Source organism: Poecilia reticulata, linkage group LG15 (assembly GCF_000633615.1).
Source record: "Poecilia reticulata strain Guanapo linkage group LG15, Guppy_female_1.0+MT, whole genome shotgun sequence".
Taxonomy (NCBI): Eukaryota; Metazoa; Chordata; class Actinopteri; order Cyprinodontiformes; family Poeciliidae; genus Poecilia; species Poecilia reticulata.
The window spans coordinates 26,543,190-26,557,301 of NC_024345.1; the positions used below are offsets into that span (position 1 = coordinate 26,543,190).

The 14,112-nt window shown below is 41.1% G+C and overlaps 1 protein-coding gene across 3 annotated transcripts in view; it reads left to right on the forward strand.

Moving 5' to 3' along the window:
* srfb (serum response factor b) overlaps positions 1–14,112 on the forward strand; it is a 31,344-nt gene that overhangs the window by 13,673 nt on the left and 3,559 nt on the right. The window contains exons 3-7 of one of the 3 annotated variants that reach the window (XM_008430297.2): positions 6,273–6,513; positions 10,972–11,136; positions 11,422–11,532; positions 12,650–12,847; positions 12,959–13,060. In XM_008430297.2, the coding sequence (XP_008428519.1) occupies positions 6,273–6,513; positions 10,972–11,136; positions 11,422–11,532; positions 12,650–12,847; positions 12,959–13,060 (817 nt within the window). The remainder of the gene's footprint in view (positions 1–6,272; positions 6,514–10,971; positions 11,137–11,421; positions 11,533–12,649; positions 12,848–12,958; positions 13,061–14,112) is intronic. The other 2 variants (XM_008430296.2, XM_008430298.2) reach the window with 2 other exon arrangements.

A 14,112-nucleotide genomic window follows, 5' to 3' on the forward strand; every position in this document is an offset into this window, starting at 1 on the left:
ATGCTCATTAGTGCAGCTTGAATAGCCAAACCAACCAGGAAACGTCCTGAGTAAACTGCTGCCATTCTGTGTGCAGCTTGGTTTTAAAGAGCCTCTATAAATCACTTGACAAGTCCACTATTCAGTATATTGTACGCTTATGCATACGCGGTGTGTTGCATGTGTTAGCAGGGGAGGAAAGCAACATGATGTCACCAGCCCCCCACTTCCACCCCCTTATTTTACAGCAAGCAACTGGACAGGTCAGCCGCCATTGGCTGCACCTCCTCCACTTGGGCTGCCTTGCCTTTTTTAGCAGTCCCAAATGGAGCTGCAAATTCCATGTTGCTGGCAGAGTGACAAACTGGGAGATGGGAGCCAGCAAATGGGAGATTAGAAGAGGGCCAGTCACCAGTAAACTGCACAATGGCCTCTCACACCGACACTGGACCAGCCTGCCAGTTGTCACCTTCAGTTTGGAGTGAATAAAATCCTTTGTGAAAAGGGAATTATTTGTCCTTCTTATTCTAATTGCTCAAATTTATTCTCCTTTTGGAACATGTTTTATCTGGAAGGCCAGAGGCTTTTTTCTTTTTTTTTCTTTCTTCTTTTTACCTAGGAGGTTTAATAAAATCAAACAAATAAAGACAAAAACATTGACCTGACAGGAGTCATCCACAGTGCTTCAACAAGATCGCTGGTTTGTTTAAAGAATCTGTCTTAACATTCAACTAGTTGTTTTCAAAGTTCATCTTTGTCTCTGTACTTAAATCCTTCTGTTGTAAAATGGATTAGATAGCCGGGTAAGGAGGCAGGTCTTATATCAGATGACTCGGTACTCTACTTGCTCAACTATAAAACTCTGACATCATTTGCTGTCGTAACATCGAGTTAATCAGGCACAGATTGGTGCTGGCCTTTTTTTTTTTTAAATTTAAATGCACCAAAACCTACAACTCCGACTTTTGGTCTCTAAAAAGGTCAACTAGAAACTAGTATATTGCACTTCTTTTTGATTCTATTTAAAATCAGTGGAATTGCAAGAATTAATTCTTTGATTGGATACATAAATGGGAACAACTTTTTAATTCCTTAATTCCTGTTGAATTCAAAATGCTATCAAACAAAACTATTGCAATTTTTTTCCCTTGTATTTATAGTTCATCTGAATCTGTAGAAGTTTGAATCACCGGATCAGATTAGATGAAAAAATTCATCTCACCTTACTTCAGTTCAATTATACTCCTCCTGTCGTTGACTTTACAGCAATCCCTCATACCGCGCACACATGTAGTAACAGTGGAGAGGAGAAACTATCCTCTTAACAGGAAGAAACCTCCAGCAGGACCAGAGCCTGACTCGGTGTAAACTACAAACTGCCACGACCGATTGGGCATTTGAGAAGACGCAGCGTAATGCACAAAATGAAACGGACGAACTGATCCAGTAGTACCTTCTATGTTAAAGGAAAATGAAGTTATGGCGTGTGGGAGGAAGAATGTTAAGTTGTTGGGAGCATTATCTCAGCTGTTGCCCTCCACCAGGAAGGTATCACAGCCAAACAGAACACCAGACCAGTTTCCTCTCCTCCATCTTGCTGCAGTTTATCTATTGGTTGGAAATCAAAACGGTGAGCTGAAAGTGTAAAACGTTTAGCATTGCCACTTTACCAGAGAAGAACCTTTGTGACCCTCTGCAGTCAAAAATGTGAAGGCAATATAAAAAGCACAGATGTGCTTTGTCTGTAAATGTAAAGAGCATTTCCAGACAAACGCGCCATTTAACTTACTGACCGGGAAAGGAGAACAATCAGAGAAACAGCCAAGAGGTCCAGCTGCAGCACTGGAGAAGCTGCAGCCATTCACTGCTCAGGTGGAAAAAAAAAATCTGTATCCAAGACACCTGTTAGCCGTGCACTCTCATAAATATAACATTTATGATGTTTTGGCAAAAAGAAAGCCGTAAGGGGTCCTGCTTAATGTTTGGAAATGATCCATATAGGAGACACGGTAAGCATGTGGAAGAAGAAATTAAACTTTTGAAACCTGGGTGGCTAAAAGCTGCACATGGTTTTCTGGTGGGAGCATCATGCTGTGAGGATGCTTGTCTTCAGCAGGGCTGAAAATTACCCAACAATGCTGGAAGACAACCTGTTAGAGGCAGCACAAGACTTGAAACTGGGGTTAACCTGCTAGGAGGGCACAGCCTCAAGCATACAGCCGGAGCTACAATGAAGTGGTTTAAATCAAAGCTTATTCATGTGTTCGAATGGACCAAAGTCTAAAGTTTGTTTTGGTTGTATTTACCCAGAATGCCCTGCACTACAGTCCACTTCCTGCTTTTGGATTGGATTCAAGTTCACTTAAACCGAACAGAGACCTAGGTTTGTGGGCGGACCAGAGTTTGATGTGCATTCACACCTTCTCAAACAAACTGGACTTTCTAGACAAACAAGCTAGAGTCCGATTGAAGCGGACTAAACGGGGTCGGTGTGAATGCACCCTATGAAGCAGAGCTGGATAGCTGACCATCAAGCTGGTCAAACAAAGCAGTAGGTCATTGGAAGGTCTCTATGTGGGTCACACAGATAGTGACAGGCTGGTTGGAGGTAGGAGTGTGTGGCACACCTTCTGAAGCTAACCTCCCAGCCACTGTTTGGACCTCAGTGACGACACGTCTGCAGAGCAGGAGCAGATGTTCCTCTCTCCCCTGAGTGGTGTGAAATGGAAAACTGGAACATGATGACCTTGTCATGTCAGTGAGCCATTTTCTTAACTAACTGTGTAAGATTGAGCATCTGGGTTGGTTGTAGACGTTAGGGGGTTTTACGAGCGGACCTATGCTGCCTCATCTGGCCCAGAGGGGGGCTATTTGCCCCTCGTAGGTGCTCAGGTTTCTCTCCAGCTGTCTGTGCCCTCAGCTGTTTCTTCTCTGTCCCCTGTGATGTATCCCACTCAGATCTGCCCCCGCCTACACACTTTCCGTCTCCTCTCTGACTTTGCTGCTTCCTCAATTCAGTTACTCTTTTCTATCTTGTTAGTTTTACTGAGTGTTAGCTGGGGAGTCTGGCGAAAGCGTGCAGACGTGATTACAGCTGCGTTGTGCTCTGTTGTATGAATGCATTCGGTTTTCCTGTTGAGCTCAAATTGTCCCTCCCTTCACTCCACCCCCCCCCCCCTAACGCTTGAGCTGCTGTTTAACTAAACTAGAGAGGGACCTTGGACTAGTCCGGATCTGAGGTGCAGACCTTTTAAACAGATCATAGCTGTGCATTTTTTAGTCATTTATAATTTATTGAAGAACCTGTCCATCCCCAGCTTATACAGACCAGAAAACTGAAAGTGTTTGAAGTTGAAATGCTGTCTTTACATCATATTATGAGCATTATGACATATAGCTGCTCAGAGAGCCTGTACAGTAACTCCATTTACATGTTTGCATGGTTGAAAGGTCTTATCAGACGAATCCATGCTGGAGCAACCACCTCTCACCCACGTAATCAGTCACATATAAAAACCAATAGTAGTTTGCCAGGATGAGCTGGCTGCACAGTAACTGTTTCAGCATTAGATATTGTATGTTACTAACTTTGTGGATCCAGATGATAATCTTGGATTATCTCTTTTTTCTCTCTGTCTCATATACCACTGTGGAGCAATTTGACAGTTTGATTACCTTCTCAGTCTAGAAACATTGAAAAGACGCTAAATGTGAGCCAAATATTGGTCCAATATCAGGTGGATTTTTATTAATCAAGTATCTGAAAGGTTATCATCTGGATGTTGCCCTCAAACTGCTGACGGATTGTAAATGACACTGGGAAACTAGGGCAAATTCCATGCTGCATTTTCAGTCCAAGTGCAATACAGATGACAAACAAGAAGTTGTGAAACCAAAATATCAATAAAACTTTTTTTCACCTTGCGATCCCTTAGTTGGATGGTAGTAGCTGTAGCTGCTACTGTAGCTACAGTTATGGCAGCTACATAGATTTATAGACATCAGGGATGTCTATAAATGTTATGTATTGACAGGTTGGTGTTGGAGAACCCAGACAACTGTGGTTTGTTCCTCTTCAGCTTCCTACGTTTAATACCTCTGCAATGTCACGTATTACTTCCCAGAGTATGACTTAATAATTAATTTTTTAGTTGTGATGCCATGTTGACCCAAATCAGAGAGAGGAAATTTACTATACCAATTGTTTGCAACAATTTGTTTACTCCTTAACTTCAGTCTGTTTATCCATCCATCTGATTTTCTGAAATAACTTGAAGCTTTCCTCCCTCAGTAACAACAACCACACAGAAGATGGTTGTTGTTAGTTTGTTGGCATTTGGTTTTGGTGCATGAAGTGTCTGTTCTGGTGGACCTTGTCTGTTCTTCCATCCATGTTTTTCCTTTCTTGTTTGCTTCCTTTGCTCTGGTCTCTGGTTTTTGCAGGTTTCATAAAAGGCCTGAATACTGCAAATATCTCTGCCAAAACCTCATCGTGAACTTTTTGTATTAACGGTTTTAAAAGTTGGGAAATTTGGAGACTGGAGTATTTTACCAAGCCACATAATTAAAGGATTATATAGTAATACCTCTGTAAATAGGTGCTTAAATTGAAAATGTTTCTCGATTTAAAGATTAAGCAAAAGGGTTCACAAACTTTTTGGCTTCATTGTCACTCCATTTATTCCCCCCCACAGTAACAATCTTTATATTTAAGTTTAATCACCTGCAGTCAGACAATGAGAGCAGTGAACCCACACAGACCCGAAACCTTCTGAATGCTTTCTAATATGCAGTCCTGTTCCCATCCGGCTATTAAACATCATTAGCATCATGTGCTAAGTGTTGGTGTGAGTGTGTACACTGTGGCACTGTGGGTTTAGTTGGGCTTTTTAGTCTCAGCCTGACACCCACTCTGCTCTCATCATGGAGCCCACTCACAGACACATCCTGCTAGGTGGTTCAATGGAGCTGCACATTAGGCTACAGTTTGATGCTACATCTCTCTCTTTTTGATCATCTCATCTGCCTCATTTCTTTGCCTTTTACCATGGTCAGTCAGTTGTCATAGTAACCCTACCAGATAGTTCAAAAGCGGTGAGATGGAGATGTATAGGCAGATGGAGATAAATCAAGAAATGAATTCTAATTGCAGGATAAATGGATGAGATGTTCTGACATTTTTAAAATGATTTCCAACCAGGAATGAGCTTCTGTCTTAATTTGGTATTTAATAAGAGCACCCCATATTGCCACATGGAGCTAATTATAGGTGCCGACCATTAAAAACAAGCTTTGGTTTCTCTCAGCAGTCTGTTAATCCCTGAAATACTGAAAGAATATAAAATGTTAAACACTCTCTTAAGCATCTGTTTTACATCTAGCTGCATTACTGGTTGGTGTTTTGTGGGGAATTCTGAGCCTCTTTTGCCAAGCCCTACCATCTTTTTGGGACCATGTCACGCTTTTATCTCACCATACATGACATTTTCAATGATTATTCTTCTAATGCCTTTTTGGACCAGTTGAATCTTGTCAAATACAAGATTATGACCCTTTAAAGGACAAGGTACTGTACACTTTATTGGATGCTGGTCATGATGATACGTTCCTAGTTTTGGCCTTTTTATGGCACGAAAAGAAACTGTCTCGAGACATTTTCCTACCAACCATCAGTTTGTCCCTTCATCGATTCATTCCCTTCTATGTTTCATTTGGTGCCCATTTAAAAAAACCTTTGTGTATCACTTTATTCCTCTGGTTAATGATGCGTTTTGATAACTTATGGATAAAAGCAGACAACAGAGAAGATCCGACTAAAGAGGGTCTTACTTTGTGTATTCAGGCATTTATCGGATGGTCCAGTCATCTTCATTTGTAAAGTTTCCCAATTTTGTGGACATTCAGTACTATGAACTATAGTGATGATCATAAAGGTCAAATCCAGTTGGCTCAAATTTAATTTGACAAATTGTGACCTTCAGCATATGATGGTCATTTTGGTCAGTTTCTTTCTTTTGATAGTTATGCATTTTGATAAATAAGGAGATGAATGCCATAAAAATTCTCAAATCAGACATAATTGTCCATTTTGTACTTGCATACAAATTGTTTCATATCCATGTACCCAACCATCAGGTTATTTCAATTTGTAGGCAATAAATGAACGGCAGATGTTGGGTTTTCTTGGATTGTGAGAGGATCCTTTCCCCAATTCTTTGCGACTTGCATCGCTAAACCTTCCATAATGGATACCAGCTACAGTTCCTGTATTCAGTTTTCGGTTTCCTTTGCAGGACACACTGAAGCCAACGTTCACCGTAGCCAATCTACCGGGCACAACGAGCAGCGCCCAGTCCACGGTACCCACCACCTCCACCACCATGCAGGTGAGCACTGGTGCGTCGTTTCCCATCACCAACTACCTGGCGCCCGTCTCGACCAGCAGCAACATCAGCGCTAATGGAACTGTCCTCAAGACGGCTGGCGCCTCGACGGGAGTCATGCAGCTTCCCAGTGGCTTCACCTTCATGTCCGGTAAGTCCTCAGCAGTCGGCGCTCTGGTCAAATTCTCCCTTTTTTTAAATTTTCTGCCTGTCTTACCTTCATCCTGTCCCTCCATGTTTTGCTAATGTCATTGTGCAGTGAAGCTTGTTAGCTGATTAGAATCTGAACGGTGCCACAGCGTGACCTCAGCCGTCATCTTCAGGTGGTCACGCCTACCTCTCTGAGCTGTTCACATCACGCTGCAGCTCTTCATAGCGAGTCACCAACACTCGGCGCCCTCGGGTTTCACAAAGCCCGCAGTATCCAAGGGAGACACGTCGTCTATTGGCGACGGGCCCTACCTTTGATAGTCAGATGGGGACACGAATAATTAAGTGAGAGGGACACAATAGGCCTGGCAAAGAGGGCCGATGAGCAAGCCCCATAATTAGTTATGAATATTCAGCTAAGTGTCTCTGGTTTGTGGTGAAATTATAATTGAGGCATGCTGGAGTTTGATCCTTTGTGTCGGAGTGATGCTGAACTAGAAATGACCTTTTCATTGAGGGACGACTCCATAGACACAAACTCTGCACTTGATCAACTCTGTGAAGCAGCTTCTGGTTTTAAGTCCCTGGAGGCTTCCTGAATGGTCTCTCCTGTGATTATTCATTTCTCTTCAGGAGGTCACAGAGACTCTAGAGGTATAAATAAGAGAGGCACTGATTGTTTTTGCCAGTTGTATATTTATTTCCTCTAACAGCATATGAATAAGCAACTTAGGCTACATTCACACAGCAGTCAAATGCGATTCAAATCTGCTGTTTTTGTGCTGTTATGTTGTACTAAATCAGGTACGTCTTTAGCCTGAGCGGTCATGCCGCTTATTATTCAACTTTTACGTTATTGATACGAGATTTGCATCATAATTTGGCACCAGAAGATTCATAATTTGGTGAATCTTAATGTAAACAATGAATGAAAATTATTATCAAAGACGTCTTGAGTCACTGAAGCGCATCGCACCACAATCCCACTATTCCTGGTTCCGACTAGACACACACACACAGACTTTTCTACAGGAGTTGCAGTCAATAGTCCACAAAACGCAATCTCTCTTAGTCGTGCTTTCTTTTTATTATATTTTTTATTATATTTCTCCATCTTATGATATTGTGAATAAACTTTAAAATAGATCCATGGACACAAACACTGCGTAGCTCTGTTATTTTAACGTTCTTCTGTGCATTCGTTCGTAAACCGCTCACACAGAAGTCTGATTGCGGTCAGATTTTATTAGTAGTATGACTGGCCATGCAAAAAAACAACAACAAACAAACGAGCAAATAAACAAAAAAAAAATTGGAGGGAAAAAATCATAATCGAGCATCAAGACCAGCTGGGTGAACGTAGCCGAATTCATGCTAGCGGTGGCTCCTCTTCAGTTGGGAAGAAGGAATCTGTTTGCAGGTCAGTTTCATTACAGGGAGAGGTTTTCTGTCAAAGCACCAGATGTCCCTTAATAGCCTATTGAAGCCCAGGACTTATTGTGGGACCTTTAATTTGCAAATATGAACGCAATAGTTTAATCGAGGTGTAGTTCTGCAGATGTGTTCGAAAATCGAAAACATATGGGAGTAATTTGCTAATTACTTTTTTCCAATGATGTAAATATGCAGACGAGTGAAAGCTCTGACCTGATGCCATTTTCGAGAAAATATTTTTTTAATTAAAAGTATTTTAGTTTTTTTTTTTTATTATTAATAGAAAAAAGTAGCTTTTATGTGCTTTCTTTTATTATAAAGAAACTAGAATCTTTATCAAGTATCGGGTTTACGTCACCTGTTCTGATTTTTGCAAACTGGTCTTCAAACTGGTCTGCTATCAGCGCATCTTTTCATAAAATACAGTTGAGTTATTGTCTCGTGCTGAAGAGGTTTCCTGTTGCATTGAAAGCTCAGTTTCTCAGTATCGGCTGTGGCGATAAAGCAGTGTTTGTGGACAGACACATGTTGCCCCTCTAGTGGGAACAAGCTACCGTCTCTGCTCAGATTTTTGTTTTTATTTTATTTTTTTGCCGGCTTTCTCTCCCTTTGCAACCTTGTCCCTCCACCCTCTGCTCTCTTGCTTTGCTGCCTGCTCCCTCTCTCCCCTTCACCACCTGTCTGGCACATGGCAGCAGCACCAGGTGGAACAACACACTCCACACACACACACACTCAAAGCTCCACAGTTGACAGCTTGATAGGGCCTGCCCACCCTACTGCAGCAACTGCGTATGGAGCAAAAAGCCACTTCAGAATCCTGTTCAGAAAGGAAATCTGTAGCCTTCTTCCTTCACAGATGGATTCTAAATGAATGCTCTCATTCAGATTCATGGAAAAGCGTGCAGATATGCTGTTCAGATCTTCATTTGGAGTTTGTGTTTTTACCCTGGTGTCTGCATCTTGGAGATTGTCGTTCTTTTTCTGTTGCCAGAAACATTTTGAAGGCCATTAAAGAGGCAGGGAGCGGAGGGGGAGGACAGCTCTGTTGAAAATGACAACCCAAAAGGACAACAAGCCTGAGTCAGAGGAGTTTCAGGCTGTTCTGCTCATCCACAGTTGGTGTGGCTGGTTGCTATGTGCCAACAAGATGAACTTTTACAGCTCAAGATCTTTAAACTTGGATGTTGAACAAATCTTGTTTGTCATTGTTTCATGGTTCTGAGGAGAACTCGGTGTGTTTGAAGAAAACCTCAGCAGTTCATCTTGTACCGTTTATACAAAATTGAAATTAATTAATTACTCTCACGTTCCCAAAAGGAAGATGTGACATTTTTCATAATGGGAACGTTGATGTTCCCCATTACCCAACATTCACATTTGAGACATCATGTTGAATTAACCACGTCTAGAATCAAAAGAAGTCGTCGTCTGACTTAAAAAAACAAAACAAACGAAAAAAAAAACTGAATTGCTACAGTGTGAAAGTCTGGATAAATACGGAGTTCAGTTGAAGTATTTTGTAGTTTTGAATAAGGGTGGAAAGAGTCAACGAAGTGTTAAAAAATAATTTTATTTCCCATCCCTTAGATTTGCTGTCCATCCTGTCTGTTCCTTCTCCAGTCAGACGACCTAATCATCAGTTTTTCTTACCATCTGTTGGTCCAACAATCCAAATATCATTTTTTCATCAAACCAACCAATCAACCAACGATCCCTCAGTTTGTTCATCCATAACTCCATACATTTGTCATTCAGTTTCTCTGTCCATCGATCAGTTTCACCATCTTTCCATTTATTCAACAGTCCCATCAATTTTTTTTTCAACCATTCATTCATTCATCCATCCATCCATCCGTTTGTCCATCTGTCCATTTATCTGTTTGTCCATCCAACCATCAATCCCTGCCTCCCTGCATCCCGTCTTCCAATCTGTGGTGTTTGCAGGTTCCACATTTCAGCTTTAAGGTCAAACATTAATGAACCGGGGCAGCAGACAGAAAACAATGATAGCCGCTCTGACCGCAGCCCTTTAAGGAATCTTCTTGTTGTTGTGGGTTGGTGGCCACCAAAAATAAATGATCCCACTTGGTCCTCGGCTCCTGTGAGTCCTGGCTCGCAGCCAACAACTTGGTGTTTACCCTCAATTCCTCAGAGGCAAAATATATTATACGTTAATTAGCAGACAAAATAATAACACTGAGTTACAAAAAGATACTTTTTTTGGAAGTCTGTTTTTTTTCTCAACTGAATTAGGACTATTTTGCACCACTGAATCCAAAAATAACATCCATTTTTTTCAATCAGGTCTACTTTGATGTAGAGATCTTCTGACTAAGATCAGATGACATTTTGCGACATTATCAGTTCATTTCCATTAAGATTTAAGATAAATCCATTAAGATAAAAAGGTTTTAGGAGGAAAAAAAAGGGTTTTCTAACAGAGTGTATTAATGAAATGTTACAAACTTGGATTTCTGCAAATTGAATAATGAGCACTGATGAGGGTAAGTGCATGTAAATTGAACATTACATCTTCTTTGTGCAAAATTCTCCATCTCTTTTCTGTCCTGATGGAATCTCTCCTCCTGCTCGTCACTCATTGATCCAGATTCTCAGGAAACCGCCCCATATGCGAGAACAAGTCATCCATTTTGCATCTGTAGTTCAGAAAGTTGACATCATTGAGCAAAACCAATGTGCTTTGTGGATTCAGCACATCTAAATCACCCTAAAACAGTTGAAAAAAGCCCAGACAATGTTTTGGCTGTTGACCAGGCCGGTAATGGTAGACTGAAGTTAAGTTCTGTAGGGTTTTAGCGCCGTTGTTTCTTTGACCTCACAATCTGCAGTTTCTGATGCTGAGGGAAGGAGACGGTAAATGTTGCCTTTTTATATTTGGCGAGTCTCTGAACACGCAGAGGACACTTTAGTGCTTCAGAACAATGGAAAAACAGGATTTCTGCTTTTTCTTAAAACACTATTTAGTTTTAACCCATGTATATTTGTGTGCGTGCCCCTGCAGCAGGCACTCCTCTCCCCCCCAGCACCCCCACCATTCCTCTGAGCCAGCTGCAGCAGCACTTTCTGGCCCTCCAGGGGCAGCATGGTCAGACCCTGGCCGCCGCCCCACAGCCACAGCAGGGACAGCAGGCTGTCCTCCGCTTCCCTGCTGCTGTCTCCCTCACAGGTGATCTGCTCTGCATGCTGCCACCGTGCCTGCCTCCGCTAATCTCAGTCATACCTCCATGAGCCTGCTGCTTGCACACCGCTTTCCCTACTTCCTCTGCTAACACTCAACCATCTAATGCTAGAGTTACTCTCTCCACACGCACGAGGACTTTCTCCTAACTCTGCTAACGGCACTAATGTGACGTAGTTCTTTGCTGCTTGTTCCCTGGGTCGGGTTCTGTCGAGTTGCCGCAGTGGCTTCATGGCCTCCGTGTGTGTGTGTGTGTTTATTTTCTTTCTGCAGGTGCAGGCGTTCCTCAGCAGCTCCAGGCCATCCAGGTCCATCCCAACACACAGCCCACCTCCAACAGCGACAGCAGCCCCGAGATCTCTCACACCTCCACCAACTCCACCGGTAGGTCGGAGTTTCACTGGAGCGATCCCCGTGTACACAGATTCAGGTTAACTTTATTTTTTAGTAAATTTACAGGAAAGAAAACGTTATTTCGCAAACCAATAATATGTCAAATACAGGAATAGGCTGAAGATGACACTTATACTTGCCGACCCTACTCTAAGAATTTAATTTACATGATTACACAATACGTGTCAATCAATCAGTGAAGATTATTTGTTTAGCACATTTAAGCCACAGGGCAGTTCAAAGTGCTTTACGTCATGAAAACATAAACACATCAAACACATTTACAGTCAAAAATTGTGATATACAAATATATATATATATATTTACATAGCACTTTTATATTTTTTCTTTTATAGCTTTTACATTTAAAGGTTCTTTTAAAACTCACCAAAATAACCACATCAGAGATCATAATTTTATTCATTCCAGTTTCACGCTGAGAACTAAAATACATTTAGATTTTACTTCAAATATTAAAAAAAAACCTTGTAAATTATTTTTACTCCCTCTTAAATAATTTCTTAATTCCAGAAGAAAGACTTTTGTTCAATGCTTTATTCGTTATTACCAGAATTTTTATACATACAGTTTCTTAATATTTTATAGTATTACTTTGAATAAATAGTTTACAGCGTCTCAAAAAAGTATTGATGCCTCAAACAACGCCAAACTGTAACGGATTTTATTTCCTTTTCAGAGATTATTGTTGGGATATTGGTCACCTTGCCACAAATTCTCGATGAGATATAGTTCAAGGCTTTGGCTAGGCCACTCTAGAACATGAATTAACCCATCAGTGTTTAACCTTTACAAACCAAAGAGCCGTTTTATTTCCTTCAAAATAAAACTCGTTTAGAGCCGCAAAATGTTACATAACCATTCATGAAATGAAAACTAAACATTTCTTAATAAATATCTATTATAGGAAATCTGTGCTAATTTTTAAACGCTCTTGATAAGAAATCTTCCCGCTACTAATGATGAACGATGGGTTGTGATGGAACGCACATGCCTGAGCAGGAAGGAGAGTTTGGATATCAAGCGCCATCTGCTGGCCAACATGTTGCGCACCCCTCATGCCTTTAGAGTCTCTCTCCGTCTCCCCCAGCAACGGTGAGTCTCCCGGCAACCATCGTCACTTCGTCAGTGCCAACGTCTGTGCCGGGCCACATGATGTACCCCAGCCCTCACACGGTGATGTACGCCTCCACGCCGGCGCTGGCCGACGGGGGGCTGGCCGTGCTCAACGCCTTCTCCCAGGGAGCCCCGACCATGCAGGTGTCCCACGCGCACAGCCAAGACACAGGTGGGAGCCGCGCCGCGTCGCGCCACGTCGCTTCACCTGAGGGATGGATGGCGAAGATTCACAGATTTTATTTTTTTTAAATTTTTGATCTTTCTGTGTTTTCCTGCCCAGGTGCCGTCCCTCAGGTGTTCCTCACAGCACCTCCCGGCACGGTGCAGATCCCTGTCTCAACAGTGCAGCTACACCCAGTACGGCAAGATCTGCATTTCACAAGTGAAACTCTCATATTCCCTATGCAACCAGCATGCCACGTTGACTTCACTAATGCATCTTAACAGAGCACTTGGCACACAGGCCGCAGGGCGGCGTCCTGTTTGGTCTTTATTGAATGAATGTGGAGTGTTCAGCTGGCATCTTGTTGGTTTTTATTTTGTTGCCAAACACATACAGAATACACCAATTACACAGGTGCATCTTGTAAAAAAAAAAAAAAAAAAAGAAGCGCATCAAAAAGGGCATTTATTTTAGTAAACTCATAATGATTCATTACACATAACGATAGATTTCAACCACTTTGTTCTGATTTTGATGATTGTTGCTTGCAGCTGATGAAAACCCAAAATATGCCAGTGTATCTGTTAAAAATATGAATACATAGCAGGCCTGAGCTATTTTTGAAATCAAATCAAGTTGTTTTCAAGTTTAGTGGAAGGGAAGAAACCAGTGAAAATACATTTGCATTTAAAAAAAGAAACATTATTTGTCTTGAGTTTCATGAACTCAGTTTTTACTTTTGAATAGAAGCATCGAAATTAACATGTGTATATTAATACATATGTGTATCTATATGTATTGGTGTCATCAAGACTAAAGTGTGTAGTATTAAGTTATTTAATTTGTACAAAAGCAGATTAAAAATTATTTTAAAAAATATGGCAAATGGTTAGAAATTATTCCAGACTCATTCTAACCTACAGACTCTTTAAAGAGTGAAAAATATCTAATATTCTCTGGTTTTGAAAAATAGGTTGCACATCTTATCCATTTTTGAAATCTGAAAATTTAGTGGAAGGAAGAAATACAGTAGAAACATGTCAGCATAAGATTTCTGTATATAAAATGCTTTTTTAAAAAAATATAATTCCTATTTAATAAGAACAGAAAAAAATTTGAAAATAAGTTTTTAGAAACTTAATTTTGGGTTTTCAATACCTCTAACTGTCACAATTACTTGAAATACACACTTCTAATGTGTCACTCTGTGTGGAACACACAAATATACACTGCTCAAAACAATAAAGGGAACACGTTAACATTTAAGTGAA